The 20745-nt window shown below is 37.6% G+C and overlaps 1 protein-coding gene across 1 annotated transcript in view; it reads right to left on the bottom strand.

Moving 5' to 3' along the window:
- SLC35F1 (solute carrier family 35 member F1) overlaps positions 1 to 20745 on the bottom strand; it is a 215288-nt gene that overhangs the window by 10637 nt on the left and 183906 nt on the right. Inside the window, exons 5-7 of the mRNA XM_015858777.2 lie at positions 20149 to 20305; positions 16787 to 16839; positions 12853 to 13007 (exon numbers count right to left, since the gene is read on the bottom strand). Coding sequence (XP_015714263.1) covers positions 12853 to 13007; positions 16787 to 16839; positions 20149 to 20305 — 365 coding nt within the window. The remainder of the gene's footprint in view (positions 1 to 12852; positions 13008 to 16786; positions 16840 to 20148; positions 20306 to 20745) is intronic.

Genomic DNA, 20745 nt, shown 5'->3' on the forward strand with positions numbered 1-20745 from the left:
GGGGCAGAAAACAACTAGGTAAGTTTTAGCATGTATTCTCTATTCTCCAACTGCAGAAGACTGAATGTCTGAATAGAGGTGTTTGATATCCTGATGAGAAAGTTAACAAGAAGTGCTGGCTGTCTTCACAGTTTAATGACCTCCAGCTATTTCTGAGGCAAACTGTGAGGAATAGAGTCAAAAGTGATGACTTATGGCCCAGTCTTGCCCTTTGAACTCAATTGTGATGCAAAGTGAAATTTGTAGCTAGTTCATCCACATCTTTTTTCCTTTTCTGTCCAATGAGAAGGTTTGCACTGGATGAAGGATGCTTGAGCTGCAGGGCATATGTCTCAATCCATCATTGTTGCCCACCGCAGCCACAATCCAAAGCAAAAGGCATCAGATTCAATTCAACAACATTGAAAACCTGACATCAGCATCACTGCTAATTGGTCAAAGAAAGAAAAGAAGCCTAAGAAAGTTTAGCTCCTGCCATTTCAAACATGAGAAAAAAAGCCAAAATCCTCTATTCCTGCTACCTGCTTGCATTCTCAATTTGCTACAATAGAGATGAAATATTGTCTGTAACTGTTGGCTAATCAAGCCCCGCTTATACTTAATCACAAATGTTGCGTACAAATTGTAATGTGAAGCAATCATACAATGTACTCTCTGCAGTTTACACTGGATTCCCAAAGATCTGGCCTTTGGTCTTGTCTGTTTTAATGGAGATAAAATATAGCGGTTTGTGTCTCTGTTGTACAGAGCAGCAACCTCCTTTCTCTCATCTGCTATTTATTGGTGGACACTGTTAAGAATGTGCTGAGTGGAAAATACCTAAAGATCCTAGTGAGCAATTAAAAAATGTATTGGAATGGAAATATTTCCTTAACTTTGTATAATTCTTTTTTTCTTTCTGTATAAGGATTGTCAGGATTGTGTGCATCTCACCATCAGGGGCATTTGGCTGCCTGTGCTTGAGGCCAGCATCCAGCCATGACAGGCCACAGCAGAGGCCTGGCACCATCCCTGGGAGCTGCTGAAGAGATCTTTCTCTTGGTCATCACAGCTGCACCCCTCATCAGCCACATGTTTGTTCTGCACATATGTGCATAATTTCATACTTTGCAAATGGTATTATCAGAAAAACTTTACATCAGACTGCCTTTTCTAAATATGTGCATGCTAGGGCAAAGCACTTGCCTGAAACAGCTTATTTTACTTTAATGGATTCTGGGGGAAGTGGAAATGCTCCCTTCTCTTCTGCTTCCCTTTGTTGCCTCTACCATTAGACTGGAGAAAAACAAACCTGTGTTCAGTATCCCTGCCACACCAGCAGTCTGTCTAATTAAAAAGCATCAAGGCACAACGAGTCCTGCAATCTGTTTTAATCCTCTCCTATCTAGATAGGAAAGTGTTTTTTTATGTGAAGTTAAACACTTACATTACACTGCTCTAATTTCCTGTCTGCATTTTCATTGTGGTGCCTCATTTCTGGTTATTTTCTATCCATCTTTTGGCAAGAATATTTTAAGATAAGCTGTGGGCAGGGAGAAACCTACACTTACAAGAATAGAGAGGTCCACATAAAGATGAGTTTACTCTCTTCACTCCATGTGAATAACAGGTCATCAGACCATGACAAATATAATCAGCCTATGAAGAAAAACAGTGGTGAAACACTTAACCTTTTAACTGTTGTCCTTAATGTAAAAAGGAAGACCACAAAAGAAATACTTACAAAAACAAAAGCAGTTCTTGCTCTCTACCTCTCAATACTTTTTGCTGGCTTGTTTTATTGTCATGTGTCTTCCTGGTTTTGTGTATAAGCATTTAATACAGCAGAAGCTGTCTGCCAAACTTGATTTTTTACTACTGTATATGTGGCTGTGTTTAAAACCAAGGTTACAATCTATTCAACTTGGATTCTCTGTTTATATTATTCTGCTGAATCTATTAATTTATTTGTGTGGTCATGCTCTTCCAGAATGGCATTCTTTTATCTCAGCTATACAAATTGGGTGAGATCCTGCCGTGAGAAACAAGGAATATGCAGCTGCATTTGCCTTTAACACAAGTGACTATGTAGGCTATCTGAAGAGAGTGTGATGCTGCTATTTCTCATCAAGGTGCAGCATGGTCTGCTGTGTTTGCTGCAGGCGATGCGAGGCAAAACCTAAGGAGCAACAAAAGCTTTTAACAGTCAACTCACCAGACAGGCATACCAGGGAAATCAGAACAGAAAGCATATCCTAAGCCATTGAATTCAGTCCTTCATTGCTTTGTGCAGCCAGACCATACATTCAAATTGAAAAATATACTCTGTCCTCTTTCAAGCACTGTTAGGGCTTTTGTCCTGCCATTTAATGTTTGAAGTCTCTTCTTGAATCTCCCTGCTAACATAGACAAAAATCCCTCTGATTTCTATTCTAAACTTATACCTTCTCAGTTTCTACTCATATGTTCTTATGTCAGCGCTGGCCTTTAGCTCAAACAATGCTGATCTCCTCCCTGTTTATTTATAGACTAATTTTCATATTTATAGACTAAATTTCATATTCCCTCTCAGTTTGACAGAGGCCGCAGATACGCCACATATAACTGATGTTTTTTTTTTAAGATTGGGGCAAATACAGTATTTTTTAGAGGATGTATGACAATCTCTGACAAGGTTTTGGAGAACACAAGAAAAAAAGGTCTGTTAACCCTCTTGGGCTGATCAAAAATTTCCATATATACAGTGAGCAAAGTGCTGTCCTAAGACAATAAGATATTCTACAGCATTTCTCCATTGTTACTAGAAATACCTAGACAAATGCATTTGGAAGCAATGATACCACAGTTGTGTTTGAACTCCTCCCATCTGCTATCACAGATGTTACCTAACACTTTGGGCTTCATTGCATTCCTCAGTGTCATTCAGCTCTTGTTGCATGATATTTCAATACTTCCTTCTACTGAAGGTGCCAAAGCTATTGCTACATCCACTACATAAGTCCAGTCCTCAAACACACTCTTTGGAAACTTCAAGAGCAAATTCCTTCCAGCAAACTGTTCCTCTTGGCATGTTCTCTTGTCCTTCATCCTCTCTACCTGGTATCTTACATACCAATTTTATAGTGCTAATCCTGTACTTAAATGATACTTTTATACACTGCACCACAGAAAAGTCTTACAGATTGGATCTACCATTTGTCTTTTGTATCTGAGAATCTATTAAGTTATGAGACAGATAAGGTTTAAAGTGTTATGGTTTATCTTTTGTGAAACTGGTTGCATTTTAACCAGCTTTTCATTTATCTTCACGTCCCTAATAATTTTTCCCTGGTGTCTACTTCTCATTTTGGTTTATTGCCCACTTCGTAGATAATTCTTCCATCTATATACCCTAACTTGGAAGTTCTCAGATCATTGTGTTCTCTTTCTACTTCCAATGTCTTCTTATTTCTATTAATCGTTGTGCATTATCGTTACGTTTAACTCTCATCCTTACTGAATGTGACAGAAGGTTTCCATTTAGTTTTCATCTCTGCTGTCTCTGCACAGTGAAATGATTTATTCTCTCCATAGACAAGAACAGCTTTTTACTATTAGTTTAACTTCTTTATTGTGAAGTTTGGTTTATCTTTTATAGCAGTCATAATTTACTCCCTTTCCTTTTTACCTGTACTTTATTAGTGTGTTTTTTCTCCATATCTAACATTTTTAAAGACATTTTTTGTCCAGTTACATCAAATAGATGTCAAAAACAAGACTTGAAAACTTCCTAACAGTGACTGAAATACCGCTTGGATTGAAAGTACGTATCAGTGAATGTTAGTCTATTGGCCAATTCCTTTCTTTTAGTAGGAAAGTTTGAAACTTCAAACCTATCTGTCTGCAGCATTCACTGATTTGGCTGGCAGGAGGCACAACTGGACCAAGCACTTCATCCACTTAATCAAAATGCCATTTTTTTTCTCCACTTATTAAATTTCTTGCCACATTGTCAGAAACTACTTAGGACACAAGCAAGTCTCCTTTGTACCATCTGGTTTGGGTAGTAATCAGATTATTAAACCTTGCAAACCCTTCTATCTGGTTATTCTAAGTTCATTCATTTGCTTATTCCATGCTTTTCTTCCCAGTGGCAATTGGACAAAGTGAATATGCAGACATCATCCTCAACTTCCTATTTTCTTTCCTAGTCACTTTTGGAAACAAGAAATTATTCAATTCCACAAGAAATCTCAAACAGTACAATACAGGTATTTACATTTAACTCTTACCCTTCACTTTCAAAGATCATTCTGTCTCTGTCTTTAAAAAAATTCCAGCCTTTGTCTCTATGTATTAAGTGGAAATAACACTCCATTAATAAAATCATAACTTGAAAATCTTTCAATTTTTTTGGTAACTGAAACATAATTAAGCTTTTGAATACTACTGCTGATTTGCCAGTTCATGACTTTTTTTCAGCTGTTTCTTCGTGGCTGCAAATTCTTGCTGAGGTGGCTATGTAACCTGACACTTTCATTGTATTTGTCTTCAAAGCGTGCTTGACTTGGGAAAAGCTGAGATTCTCATTTAATTTGATTTTTATTTCTTTTCCCCACAACTATGCCTAAGCCTCTTGAGCTTTTTTTTTTAATTGTATTTATTGAACTTTTGTTCAATGGTGGTTTTGGTCAGATCCAGCACATTTAATAGGATGTCTTTGTTATATCTTTCTGTCTTCACTTTTTATTATGATAAAGCATAGGATGATGATATTAAAAAGAAAAGGTTAGAGAATGCGTGTGAGGTTGTGATTTAATCTCAGCAGGTAGCTCAATATCACACAGCTGCTCACTCACTGCCCCTAGCTGGAATGGAGGAGAGAACTGGAAACGTAAGAGTGCAAGAATCTTTGGGTTGAGATGAAGACAGTTTACCAGACAAAACAAAAGCCAGGTGTAAGCAAAGGAAAACAAGGAATTGATTCCCTGCTTCCCATTGGCAGGCAACCACTTCAAGGAAAACAGGGCTCATCATGTGCAATGTTTTATTGGGAAGAAAAATGCCATCACTCCAAACATCCACTCTCAACCTTTACCTAAGCTATTATTATTGTGCACATGTCATGGAGTACGGAACATCCCTTTGGTCAGTCAGCTGTCCTGGTTCTGTCTCCTTGTGCACCCCAGTACCTTGCTGGAAGGGCAGAACAGGGAAGACCCTGGCTCTGTGCAGCACTGCTCAGCAGAAGCTTAAAAACCTACGTTTTCCCCAATAGTGCAAACCACAGCATCATACAAGCCTCTACAAAGAAAATTAACTTTTTCCCAGCCAAAACCATGGCAGTAGTTCATACAGGTGTTTTTGCTAGAATATTTTTTTGTCTTGGGTAATTCATTCAGACCCCATTCTCGTTTTCTGTTATGCATTTGTATTATTCCCCCATATTCTATTTCTCAGTCTATGCTCATTAACACCTTCAAAACTCACATGGTTTTATTGATGATTTGCTATGCAAAAGTTAATTATTTCCAATAGCAATTATTTCCAGTAAAGATTTCCGCTAATAAGTCTGCTCTTTCATGCTCAGAAATTATGAGCACTTCACCTTTACTTTCCACATGACTCATCACTACTTTTTCCAAAACATCATCCATTTCATTTAGGATGTTAGAATTAATCTTCATAATGTAATTGTTGGTATATCTAAGATATCTCTGAACAACGTTTTTCATCTTTTGAAAGTCAAAACTAAGTCAAAGCAATCTGAGGTAACAGTTACTTGGCTAAAAGTTCTCAAAGCCCACTGTTTTTGCACTTGGCTTCTTGCATTTCTTCAAGTTAACAATGCCAGTATCTATTTATTAACTCCCAATGAAAACGAGGATGGATGTTAAACTGCTAAACATATTGTTGCATGTCCCACTAGTGTAACTCTGTTGCTTTCCTCCAGCTGCTGTAGTGCTCTTATGCCTGAAGTGTTGCTTAGCATGGGAGCAGACGGGGATAGAAAAGACTGGCGGGATTCTCTTGTGATTGCTGACAGTTGCAACTTCAAATTACAAAATGTAAAAGTGTTTCAATTACACTCAGGTCCCAGTTCTCCTAAGTATTTCTTTCAGTGCCAACAAAGCACTGAAGATTTGGGGGTGAAAGACTCAGTACTCTGCAAGTTGTTGACCCAGAACCCATGATGAGGGACAGGAACTGCCTTCTTCAAGAAGCTGAAGTATCTTTCTGTTTACTAATGCTCAACTCACTCTCCAAAGACAATTCTCGGAATTCTTGTTCAAGGCAACTAAGATGGACTATTTCATTATCGTAATTGAAAGCAGTATCAACCATAAGTGTGAGACTTTATAAATATCAGTGCTGTAAACTGATCCCATTCTTCCCATAAAAATTCTTTGTATTAAAAATTGGAGGAAATAAATAGGTTTCATGCTAGGACTTAAAAACTTAGGTATTTTTTGTTTGAAAAATAACAACTTCACATTGTAAGGTAAGTAAATCACTTTCCCAGTGCCTTATAGGTCAGAGTACCTTAACAGCTTATTGCAAGCAAGCCTGACAATCAATTTCAGTAGATTGCAGAGATATACTGGCTATTTTCCTTCTCTGGGAACTGTCTGTGGATAGGTTGTTTTTAGATATTTATTTACTATATTTAACACTTAAACTCTGCTTTCATTTAATCTATTTTGAGTAGTCAATATCCATTAGGCATTTTCCTATCCAATCTTACCAAAGCAGAACTCAGCCACATAGTAATGTTTTGTTTTGTTTTAATTTCTCCCTGACTGGCTGGATTGTAAAGTATAAACTATTTCCTACTTCATTCTGAAATTTGCACTATTTAAGTTGTGCCTTAAAACTTGCCTTAAAACTTTTATACAAAGAAAATGTATTGGTTTACCTTCCATATGCAGGTACTAAGAAAGATATGAATGCATTGAACTGAGATGTTCTTTCAAAACTGCAAACAAATCTTTTAATATTTTAATACCTAAGGTATGTGGGGACATGTGATACTAAATATTTAGGAAAGGATATAAAATATTTTATTCAAATGTTACAGACAGTGAGAGCAAGGGTGAAGAAAATGAATGAAAATGGAAGAATCATTATGGCCATTTAACCACTGAAAAAAGAAATGTAGAAACCATTCAGTAGGTTGATAGCCAGCTGTGGTGTAGAAAGGCACATAAGAAACTGAAGCCTCCATCACACCTTCTGCAATAGAAATGTCACTTCTTTTGCACTCTTTTATCGATAGGTTCAGAAGAGTGGATATTCACGTTGCACTACTCCTGGTCTGCAGCTATTGAATCTATCAGAACATAACTTTGCAAAAAGAAGAAAATCCCTGTTAATGACGCGGTGTTTTCAGAACACTGCCATAGCTGTGCTGCTGTTAAGCACCTGCAGTCAGATTGTGCAATATCTTCATAGGAGTAATTTCACTTTCCAGCTTTTACTCCCCTGTGTCATTTTAATTCTGAGGTTTTTTATTTCATGCTATCCTCTACACTCAAAGAGTAAGCTGACGTTACCCTGTTACTCTTTATATCTATATAGACATACGAGTGTGACTAAAGATACTCCTTACATCCTTCTGCCTTGAGATAGCTATTCAAGTATGGGTGCCGAGTTTTCCTACCAAAACTACTTTATACATTATTGCAATTTGGAGGAGGGAATCCAGAAAGACAAATGAATTTCAACACTGAAGAAGTAGCTTCTAAAATGCCGCTTAAATGAAAGACATACACGCAGTATAACCTTACAGGACCTGAGCAAACATTACCAATGTCACAAACAACTGTTTGATAATGTGATTTCTCCTCATCAAAAGCTCAGAAGCCCTCAGCACAATAAAAGCCCAGTGAAATTAAATTCCATTCAAACAGAGGATTTATGGGTCACACAGATGGCACATCTGATTTAATTGCGGACAATATCCTGAAGAATGTGACTGAGGAAGAACTGGTGTAAAAGCTAGTCACTTGGCCTCCAATGCCTGCTCTGATTGAAATAATGATGCATCACTAACAACACCACTGTCGTAGTTTAAAATATGCAGGTGTCAATCCCTGAACAAGAGCAAGCAAAAGAAAGGCTCTTACTGACTTCAGTTTATACTTGCAGATGAGTTTAAAAAGACTGAGAACGCCATTGGATGTATTTTCTCAGCTCTGTCAGTTGATTTGGAAAAATATCTCACATGTTTATGGTAAAAGTAAAATCATACCAAGTGAAAACCAAACTAATAAACAATTATTACCCAAACCACACTACTTCTACCTCCTGCTCCCAAACAACTCACATCATAATAAAAGACAGGACTGCTGTAAAGCATTGTAATGTCCTATACAGTTTCTTTAAAAGAAGATTTTCTTTACAATAATTATTTATGCAGACAACTACCTGCTTCTTTCATGCTGAAATGGAGCATATGGAGTTAAAACAAAGCATGGTCTTTATCTCCACAGCCATTAAGCTGTGAAGTGTTTTTAAGAACATTATTTGAGTGATAAACTTTCCTTATTTAGGAAAGTGAATTAAAGGTCACTGAGGTCAGCAGGAAACTTCATACTGGATTCAGTGATCTTGGATCAGGATAGTAGAGTAGATATTCATAAAAGAAGCTCCCAATTAGGAATTAAGGGCTTCCTCCTAATTCTCCCTTATTTCCAGTAAGGGCTGAATTCTCAGGGAAGTCTGTGTAATTCCACAATTCATGGCTGCTTAGGATCCATACAGGAAAAAATGAAATTGATATACAGTGCCCAACTTATACCCCCTCTTCTCTATTATGATAAAAACCACTTTTCCTTACAGCTTGTTTGCAGATGCAATGGGAAGGTTGTTACCTGTTCCCTTCCACTGAGGAAGCACTGCTTTTAGATCTGGCATTAAAAAGCCATTCCTAGATGCATCAATAAACAAATTTTCAACCAGCACCACTTCAGATTTCTAGTGCTGTAAGGTTTTGAGTATCATGTTTAATTGTGTAGCTGAATTCTTTGACACTGTCACTGTTCATGAGATAAATTACCTTATTATGAAATACATGTCTTTTTGTGTTTCGTTTTGTTTTTTTCATTTAGAAATTATTACTATATGCAGAAATTATGATATTATTTATTTATTTATAGCTAAATCTTAGATAAATAATGAACGATTTTGCCAAGGCAGAATACAGCTGATGCTGCCCAGATTGCTAGGTAATGATAAAATACAGTGTGACTGGACCTGCTTGCGCACAGCATAATCAGTATGCATGCTCTAGTTGGTGGAAAACAAAATGAGCTGCTTAGATCGTTTAATGAGAATGCAAATTGCTTAGAATGACTAAAGCACAACATAAGCTTGCAAATGAAAACAATGAACTCTAAAATTTCACATTAAAATAAAGCCAAGGCTGAGGATAAAATGCAAAAATTAACATATTCTAAGCTGAAAAATAACAGAAACATTAAGGCTCCAAACCCTTATAGCTGGAGAGTTAGCTCTGAATTTACCAATAGCACTGGTATCAGCGCATTGCCAAACAACAAAGGCTATTTCAGCCTCTTGTCAAAGCAAGGGCTGTTCTGCTACTCAGAATTTTATATTTCCTTCACGCTATGAGTAGACACCCTCATACACAGCATATCTCACATTGCATCCTCCTGTTTGGTTTCAAAGAGGTTTACTATCAAATATACATATTTACTATAAGCACAAGTGAAACCCAGCCAGCAAAACAGACCCTAGGCTCTGCTGCACAGGTTCATTCCGCACACTGGGAGGGCACTGGACAGTTCTCCTGCCTGTGCTTGGTGGGAATGAGTCTTATGCAGGCTGACTTCAGTATTGCTGGAACCACTGATTTTCATAGAGACCAAGAAATAAAGAAAATGAGATTGGAAGACATGAAATGAAGATGGATGCTGTGATAGTATAGGATGAAATAATAATAACAACAATACTTTCGGTTTTGGGCTCTGAATGCCTTTGTTTTTCAAAGCAGGAGATCATTTAATTGTGCTTAAGAAGAAGGTGAAATGAGAAGAGACAGCTAGAGAAGTTTTGAACATTAAAACTGCATAAAATGCGTAACTATGGTGAGAATAACAACAACAAAAAGGGATTGAAGATGAGGAATTGTTTAACTCTACTCTGTTAGTCAATATTCATCCACTAAATTAGCCAAATATCTTCTCCTATCCAGTGGAATATTTGGACTCAGTTTCTGATTAAAAAAAAGCTCTAAGAACTGAGCTTTAATTTGGGGCTGCAGATAACCATAAGAATGAGTCACTACAATCTGGTTAGTACCTAAGTTGAAAGCCAGAAATCATTATGTTTAAATACAATAGCTTCTAGAACAAATAACATATTGAATGCTGAACTTATAACCAGAGCTGTGTCATGGCTTCCACAGGCCAGAGAACTGCTCAGTACAATAGAAAGATACTGGCATACAGGATAAAGGATATAAATGCCAGCTGTCCTGCATGTGATGATGTTGCAAGTCTGTATAATATAAGATAAAACAAAATGCTAACCAATCAAAATACTTCAAATGCAATCTCCTCAGTTTGGTTTCAAAGGCTCCGAAGCCCACTTAAACTAATTTCCTGTGTTTTCCATAGATTTTCATAGCTTTACTGCTACAGGTACAATAAATCTGTTCAGTGATAAAAGTAGCAGCACAGGGAATAACCGTAACTGTTTCTAGTAAGCCTCATAAAATTATATTCTACAAGGGGCACTAAACCACTCAGTCGATCCTAATTCAGCATCAAACCTTTTGCTTTCTAGTGAAGTGGGACTTTGTGCGCTGGTCAGCACAGCAATCAGAAGAAGGAGCTCTGCATTTGAAGGCAACATACAAAGCATACACACAAGTTATACAGATTACATACAAATAACCAATAAAAAGCACGACTGGAAAAGTACATAAAATGTTAATATTTATGGACTAATGTTTCCTGAAGAATATGAGAGACAAGAGCATTTCACAAAGAGATGATGATGCAGGGCCCCACCTGCCTCATGACTGGAAGAGACTAACTCAAGAAGGATGAATTTTCTCTGGATATGAGAAGAAAGGAACAGATGGCCCAAACTACAAGGAAATAATGAAACACTATTGCTTGCTTTGACTAGAGAATTAGGGGCTGAGAGATTATATTACTGTTCTCTGCTGATCTACCAGTGTAAAAATGTGAAGGAGATGGAGGTATTCTTCATGCAAAGGATATTCCTGGCCCAAACCATAAGTGGAGTTTTACTGTTGCAAAATTGACTCTTTTCTTTGGTCATGTTTGAGCAAAGCTGAGCAGAAGATCACCATCAAACATACTGCTGTTCAAGCCTTTCCCTCTAAAAGACTGATTTGGTTAGAACACAACCGCTACTACTTTCAGAATTAAATTTGTCTGTCTTCTTTAGTGTAGTGTAAACCCCTTTCATAGAAATACTTGACTAAAATCACCTATTTTATCATGATTATAAAATACTATTAGTAGGGGCTTATATTTCTCAGCAAATACCTAATTTGAATATTCTGGCTTTAATGTATGGGGCAATACCAAATCACCAGGAAGCAGATCTGTAAAGCAGCAGAGAACATTTGTGTTTCAGTTTCTAGATTTTCAGTTTTTATATTTGCCTGAAGAAAATAAGAAGCAATGAAGAAAAATAATTTTGTTTGGAACTGCAAAGGTTTGAATTTTCTCTGCCTCTTTCAAATTCACGCAGGTACCATTAGTGTCACAAAATATGATTTGGCTTGATAAAGTAACCTGTACTTTTAGGCTTCCATTTACCTCACAATTACACTGGCCACCATTTTAGCTAACAAGTAACCTCCCTCTTACACTCAAATGAGATAGATAGTATGAAGCAGTTGCCTTCAGCATCCTATTGCCACTTTCATATGATGGCCGCTGTAGAGCTGCTTGTTAATAATGCAGCACAGTTTCTTGCAAATGGAGACCAAATGTGTGGTTGTACAAAACAACCTTTTAAATATTAGAGGAACTGAGAGATAAGAGTTTAACTTCAACACAAATCTGTTGCACATTTTGATATTTTAATGCTAACAGGCAAGATGCTGACTTGGCTGGCAAGAAAAGTGTAATTCATGGACAGTTATGAGTCATAATTTCAGAATCACCATGAGATGAAACAAAGCCTCTGTACCTCGAGTGATTTAACAGCTCATCCCAATTTAGCGCTGCCTGCAAACTTACTTAGTATACGTTTGAATTCTGCATCCAAATCATTTGTGAAAACATTAAAGGGAATGGCTCTAAAATGAATCTCTGTGGAACTCCATTACTGACTGGCCACCAGCCTGATGTAACACCATTTACTTCAGGCTACTGAGCCTGACACATCAGCCAACTGTATGATATATTTGCCTAGCTGTATGCTGAAGATTTTGTCCAGAAGGATACTATGAGGGACGGTAGAATCACAGAATCATGGAATGATTTAGTTCAACCCCACTGTCATGGGCTGGGACATTTTCCATTATACAGGCTGTGTAAAGCCCCATCCAACTTGGCCTTGAACATTTCCAGTAATGGGGCATCCACAACTTCCCTGTGCAACCTGTTCCAAAGCCTCACCACTCTGATAGTAAATAATTTCTTCCTAAAGTCTAATCTAAACCTACCCTCTCAGTTTAAAGCCATTATCTCCTGTCCTATCAATACAGGCTCTTGAAAAAAGTCCCTCTCCAACTTTCTTGTAGGTCCCACTTAAGTACTGAAAGGCCGCTATGAAGACTCCTCCACGCTGAATGGTAAAAGCTCTTCAGCTTACCTTCATTGTTCTGCACTGCTATTTGTACAGGCATACAGCTATTACACAAATACACCTCTCATTTTCACATACCTTGTAGTGGAAGAGGAATAATCCACAGAAAAGGCTGTACAGGTCAGCTGTGAGTAGGGAGAGGTTGACAGCAGTAGCACTGGTTTTCTTTATGACCACTGGCATGAAGCTGTAGAGGCCAAACATACAGGCACTAAAGCCGACATACAACAAGCCTGCAGAAGAGAGACAAGACGAGTGACCTTTCACAGCCTGCAGAAATGACTAATGCTAGAAGGAAGAAGGATTCATTTATACAAAAGAATACCTTTTCCAAAAAAATACGGATTCAGATTATTAAAATGCATATATGTATGTGTGTATTTGTAAACTAGGAGCATTATTTTAAATATGTATAAAACCCAGTGAAAGCCTCATCTGTGCAACTGGACATTTGGTACGCTCTCTGTGGTTCCCATAACAGCAGTGCTGTTTTAAATTGGTGTCTTATACTGCTAGCAAATACCTCATATTTAAATTCAGATGAAATTATGTATTCAGACATATCAAATCTAGCCTTTTAAGAAACGAATGTCCCCAACACCCACTGAGTTCCACTGAGTTGGAGGGAGCACACAGCATTTCCTAGGAATCGGTCCACAAGATGTATGCAAAAGTACTTTCACAGTAGTTAATGAACCAACAGATAAACATGTGAGGAGAGCACTCCAGCCAATTTTGCCACCAAACGTGACGAATCACTTCACAGTTTTGTGCATCCATTTCCTGCCACTTTTTGTCAGTCTTCCTTAATAAAGCTTTCTGGTGCTGAGACTGTTCCCTGCTACGTGCTTACAGAGTGACTCACACAATTAGATTGTTAGAGGCTAATATAATAAAAATATATTACAGTAAAAATCTAATTTCATTTTAAAAACTAAATAACTCACCGGGAAAGAATTCATCCCTTCAGTTATTACTTGACAAATCCCAAGGCAAATAAATCAGTAAGAAGTTTAAAAAACAGCAAACACTTCACTCATCTGTTATAGTGCAAATGATAATTCTTAGGCTGATATATGCTGCAGAATTCCCAGCTGGTGTATGCACAAACCTAGATTTGGACACAAGCCAGTTTTCAGAGCACATTATTGACTACGTGTTGCAGAAAATCTGATTGCCAAAGTCCTGAAAGGAATTAGTAGAAAATAAAAACACGAGAAAAAAAGAGAAACCGAAGTCCTTATAATGTGGATCCACATAGTTAAAAACTATCAACTGTGATTCCTTTAATCCCTCTGAAGCCTTTGAACTGAAGTGTACATTAACCTGAAACAAATACAGCAGTCAGGAAATGTTATTGTCCATATATCAGTTGCTATGGCACGATAACAACTTTGCATTTATATTCAGAATGTGGATAACCATGGAAAGAGCTGCTCTTATTAAAAAGTAGCATTCTTTTAAGGTGCACACCGTATATGGCAGAGTTGCTGTATGCAAAATCTGTAATTCTTCTGAAGTAGTAGATTGCATCAAATGGAGCACAGTTTTGATCAATGAGAAATTGTTTGAAGGCTATCATTATGTTGGCTTTTCTTTCAGTCTTAAGTCAAGGACAGGACAGGCACAAAAACCACTCTCGTCTCTGTCATGGTTTAACCCAGCAAGCAGCTAAACACCACTCATACCCCATCCTCCCAGTGGAGAACTAGGACATAACCAGGAGAGAAACAAACAAACAAACAAACAAAACCACACCAGAAGTAGAACTCATGGGCTGAGATAAAAACTATTTGCTAAGACAGAAAAAGAAGAGAGAAATAGTAGTAATGATAATAATAGACACAAAACAAGTGATGCACAACACAATTGCTCATCACCTGCTGATCAACACACAGTCAGTTCCTGAGCATTGGCTGTACCCCCAGCCAACGCCTCTCAGTTCTTTGCTTTTTTCACATGATACCACTTAGTGTGGCTTATTTCTTTGACTAGTCTGGGCCAAACTGAAATGTGCTTGTCTCTGTACAGTACTGCTCAGCAACATCAACACGTTATCAACATTGTTTTCTTCTCCTAAAGCCAAAATATAGCATCTATCACATCAGACACTATGAAGAAAATAACAGTTTCAGCTGAAACCAAGACAGATTCCAAGTCAGCACTCTTGAAGTAGATGGCAACCTTGGGAATCACCACTAGTGCTGAAGACCCAAATGCTGGAACATGTGTCTAGCCAGGCACTGAGACACCAGGACTGACTGCTTGAAGCAGGCATGGGAAAGAAGGAAACTGGAAAGTTAGGTGCTTTTGCAATGATCTGCTCATGAACTTAGCTGTTTTAAGCCCTGATAAACCACCAGTCAGAACTGCATGGTTTGAGATACTTTCTTGGTCTGAAGGATTAATGTATATGAAGGTGGTTGTGGGTGAGATTTGCTGCTTAGGACAATGCTGTGAACACCCTGACAGAGATTTGTCAATAACTACTTGACAGTCCTGTATCACTGTCAATACAATGGAAAGCACAAGTAAGGGTGAAGAAAGTCAGGAAGAACAAAAAAATGACCATAGTTCGTACAAATTCATCTGTGTTTAACCAAGCAGATAATTTCCAATTATTGATTTAACAACACAATTTTTATATATGTGATGCTCTTGCTAAGATGTCCTCCTTCTGAAGAGCAGAAATGCCTAATAATTAGTGATTAACTTTTGATGACATTTTAATGTCATCATAGACAAAAATTTATTTTAATGGCGCATCCCACTTATATTGAGATACAACAGATCTCCTAAGAAAGTATATATGTTATTTACATGTATAGCAAGTAAATTCATGATGGCCATTGCTGGTTCCATTAGTATCAAATTAACTATGTCCCTGAACTCCTTATCATGAAGTATAAACAAACACTGCTGCAGTTATGCTAATGACAGCAGTTTAAAGAAGGCCAATTAGATTCGCAGGATGCAGTTGAGCATATTTCTCCACAGACACTGTAATTGATGTCATCTATTATTACAGCACAACCATCAAATCTCTGAGATTTCTATGTGGAATATTTTGTGAAAGATACACTCTATTTAAACAGGATGATGAGCGGAAGTGTTGAAGGATGTTTAAAGAAAACAACAGTGAAATCTGGTAACTTGTACCTCCTATTCACAATGACTCCCACATAGTCCCTTGTCTTTGTACACTTCTGAGTTGTCATCCTGATGTTCATTCTAAGATGAGCTAACAAGCTATTTCGAATGGATTGCCAAAACTTGAATTCCCTGGTCTGTATTATTAGCACTCTTTTATTTCTTCTATTGTTGTAAATGCTAAAAGAGTGATTACAGGGACTCTAATGTTCAAAATGTTTATTTCCTTTCAAAGTAAGTGAGTTGTTGGGCTAATTAGAAGGGAGTCTTAGATCAGAAACTCAGCTTCCAAACTGAAATGGGAAAATGAAATTCACTGACTAGCAAAACACTGTAAGAGCTTCATTGTGCATGATACTACTTAAACATATCTGAAAGACGTGTCTGCTATATTCCACCAAGACTAATTGAAAACCAGTTAACCACTTGTATACAGAAATGGTCCCTTGGAAATGTGTTTAAGATGCTATAATATGTATTACAAGAACTTCTACAGTTTTTTGTTAGGTCCCATTTTCTTTCTTTGGTATTCACTGACAAGGTTTGGCTCTTTGTGACTACCTCATTTATTTGTCTCAGTGTTGCACTGAATCTCAGAATAGAACACCATTATTATTTTACCTCACAGCTATGCGAACAATTATCTTATTCATAAGCACTTCTCTATCACCTAATCTAAAGGTGCAAGGAAGAACAATATGTCATCTAGGGAACAAATCATGGTTACAAGGCATGCGCTTCAACCTTTGGCATTAGTGGACAGATCACAAACATTGGTTTCCACGTGCCTGCTTCTCCAAAAATCAGTTGTCTCCACACCTCCTTCAGCAACTACCTTCAATGAGGTAAAGAGTTTTCTTACCTATTTGCCAGTCCCAGGGAACTTTCAACAGCTCTTTGTGTTCCATGATTGCACTGTAAGAGAAGAGAAGGCAAAATCTGATGAAAAGGAACAGAAGTTAAATTACTTCTACTCATTCAATTCAAATGCTGGACAAAACAACATAAACAACCTTATAGCAAAAAGTCTCTGTAGGAACCAAATGCAATCAAAATTTGCTAATCCACCCTGCTCCTATGTGTTTGAGAGATCTTCAGGGCAGTAATAAGATGTGATAACACACAATTTGCAGTGGTTTATTTCCAGCTCTCTGAATACCTGTTCCAAAGTGCCCATCCCCCCACCTGTTCAGCCCTCTTGTCTTCTTAATATTCTGAAAGCTTTTGAACTTTAATGATTAATAATGTATCTGCCTGAGTTATTCACCCTTCAGAGTGGCTCTGTGATGAGAGCTGAGTAAATCACTGACATGAGGTGGCAGATATCACAGGCTGGGTTTGAGGAGAGTGCTGTAATTTGTTACTTGCTGAGACAGAGGAAATAGTCACGGCAATGAAAGTCAGGAAACAAAATAAAAGGATGGGCAAACTGCAAAAATCCATTTTCAATATCTTGTAGGTCTTATTTTAAATTAACATCAAAATCCCAGACTCAGAAAATTCTCAAGTGGCAAAAAGTCTGTTCTTCCCAATCCAGGGAAAAAGACCCTTGAAAATTAGGAAGCTCACTCTGCCAGCAGATGTTTCTGATCTGTGATTTACAGATGTATGGAACTCTGCACAGTAGTCTAGGCACTATTTTAACCAAGCATAAAACATGGAATTACACAGGTGTAAAAAGAAAAACCTGGTACAAAAAGTGGTATGTAGGTGATCAAGTCTAACAGTAAAACTACAGAACTCAGTGCCCTCCAGATTAATATGATCTAGAGAGTTGCATCCTGGAAATTCTAATTTGCTTACCTCTGATAGGTGGCAAATTTAATACTGTGGACAGAATAATGAGATTATTTTGTCTGCAGAGTAACTAAATTAGAAGTGCATTTGCATGCAGAAGGCATATGCCTCTTTTATCAGTGATTCCTGAAGAATACCATAAATACAAACTGCAGTGTCTTGCTACAGCAAACAAATTTTGATGTTATTTAAATACATGAACACTGCTTTCATACCATTGCATATCCAATATAAAAGAAGTACAAACCAATATGCTGTGGTATGTGCTTCATTATGACCTGTGAAACAAAGAGGGGTAAGAGCAACTTTGCCAGAGGGCTTCATTTAGTGATAGCTGATTCATTGGAGAATAGAACTACAATGAATTCTGAAAGGATGCTGTGATCAGAGGAGTTCCCTGAGGACTGAAAAAGAGACAAAAGCAACATCCAGTTTCAAAAGGGGCAAGAACTTCTGCCTAGACAACCTTACTCTAGACTTTGGGAAGATAATGGAGTAATTGCTCCATTTCCAGGAAATTAATCATGAAGAGATGCCTAGGAACAGCCAGCAGAGTTTCTTCAGAAGCAAACCTACTGCCTTTTATGATGAGATGATTGGTTCCACAGACAATGGAAAAGGAATGGCTGAGAGCATGGAGTGTTATCTACCATGACTTCAGCAGAACTTTCAACACAATTTCCCAAAAAATCCTTAGAGACTGAAAATGTATGGACATATATTGGACAGGTGGATTACCCACAAGGATCAATGGAAAACTGTGTTCAAAAAGTAGTGATCAGCAGATTGAGTACTTCTGACAACTGATTGATGTTTAACATCTTCAGTCTAGAAGACTGGGTGGAATGCACACTTACCAAGTTCACAGAGGATGTCCCATGGGGAGAGCAGCAGATATGCTGCCATTCAGAAAGACCTAACAGGCTGGATAAATGGGCAGGCAGAAATCTAATGAAGTTCAAGAAAAGCAAACACGAACTCTTAAATCTAAGATGAAATATCCCCATGCAACAGTACAGGCTGGGAGCTGAGTGGACAAGAAGCTACACTGTAAAAATCAAACTTGGAGTCTTGGTGTACAGGAGACAGCAACACGTCGGTGTAGCAGAGAAGACCAATTGTGTTAGTAAGAGTCTAGTCAGCAAGTTGAAAGAAGCAATTTATGCAGAAACAGTTTCTGACCAATCCCTGCTTTGTGAATGCCAACCAAACTTTGACCAGTGCTCTTCCCAGCATGCTGGTAAAGCCTTATTTCTGAGGTAAATCCTTATTTCTTATTTCTTCCACCAGGAAGCTTCCTTAAAGTATAAATGGCTTTTGGAGTTTCTTTCCTGTTGAGCCCTCTTTACACAAAGATACCTTGTGCCAGCACCAGATTCTTCCTCCCAGATAAATAAACTATAGACTCTCAGTTGTGACTATCTTCAAGGAGGGTGGAAATGGTACTAACTAATTAAATTTACAAATATGAGACCTGTATTTTACTGTTTAAGTGCACAGCAAGACGAGCACTGCTTGATAACTTCAGAACAAGCCATTACCTACATACCATGAACAATTTAGGTAACAAAAATGCTTTACCTGATAATGTCAGACACATTACATGGCCTTGTATACAATAAAAATCATTTTAAGTCATGTTTTCAGATTCTACATAAATATAATAAGCTTTCTGTCTAAAGAAACAGAACTAATTAAGTAGGAATCAATGGGCCATTTCTTTGACGAGTCTCAGTTCTTAAAGCTGAGTAGCTCAGATGCGCAGGCAAATTACTTGGTTTTGGCTAATAATTAAAAGCTACTGTGTATGACAAACATCTCTGTAAATGTGTTGATCTTGCATAGTGACTTTTAATAGTCTTATTAGGCACAGTGTGGCAATACTGGAACTGAGGTACCTGCTCACTAGGTACATGTGCATGACTCCTAAAATCCATGTTACAATCTTCTGAGTACTAAGTATTTTAAAGTGAAAAGGCCAATTTCTTAAGGACATTTCCATTATTTCTGCCATTTCAGTCTTAATTACACAAAACAAATCAGTCAGTAAAATCTCTTTTGACTGCATGTGTTTTTCAACCTAAGTAACTTCTAAAAAGTATGAAATAGAACTGTAGAGGGCTGTAGAGAGTTTCCTGTTCACAGATCAGAACAATATGTGAAATATTTACCCGTCTTCAAGGAATACAGGATAAGGATGTGTCTTCTCTCTCCTCATGGGACTTCCATAGGAAAAAACAGTTACTGAATTAAAGTACTTAGCTATACATGCTATACATTTGTACTCAAATCCAGCTGCCTCCCAAATCTGCAGATACCTACTCTACACAGGAAATGGCTATCTTTGAAGAGTAGGGCACAGTACCTCAAAGGAGGCCAGAGCTATACTTATTTGAATGACCTTGGAGTTCAAACCTGCTCACTTACAGTTGAATCCCACTGAAGAAGGAGCCAAAGAGTCCAATCATGCCCAGGAACTCCACTCGACTCAGATTTCGGACAATATACTCTTCACAAACGTTTGAGATGCCATATAGTGTTGCTCCACCCAGTACTAAGAGATCTCCTATCAGTTTATTTTCACCTAGGAATAAACAGGGGAAAAATCAGAACATGTCAGAACAACCTTTTGTCTAGAACTGTTATAAGTTTTGCCCTGTAGACATGACTACTCAGTCACAAAGTAGGCCTTTTCTGGATCAGTAAAATGAATGCAAACGTTTTGTCATCATAACAGTTTTTATCTAGTTATCACAACAAAATCTGGCAGAGGTGAAGCGAGAACTTTATCTATGCTGTGAGTAAAAAAAATATCTGAATGTAAAGAAAAAGTTCTAAAAACTACAGAACTCTTCAGTGATTAGTTCTTTTCATTTTATTATTTTAACTTCTATTTTTCCAGATGGAATAGGACAATTTGCATCTCATCTTGAAATCTAAGCAAAAACATGTCTAGTATTTAGATGGGAAACCAACAAAAAATTCTGTGTACCTGTGAAATGAATGAAGAAATCATCACGACCC

Source organism: Coturnix japonica, chromosome 3, assembly GCF_001577835.2.
Source record: "Coturnix japonica isolate 7356 chromosome 3, Coturnix japonica 2.1, whole genome shotgun sequence".
In the NCBI taxonomy this organism is placed as follows: Eukaryota; Metazoa; Chordata; class Aves; order Galliformes; family Phasianidae; genus Coturnix; species Coturnix japonica.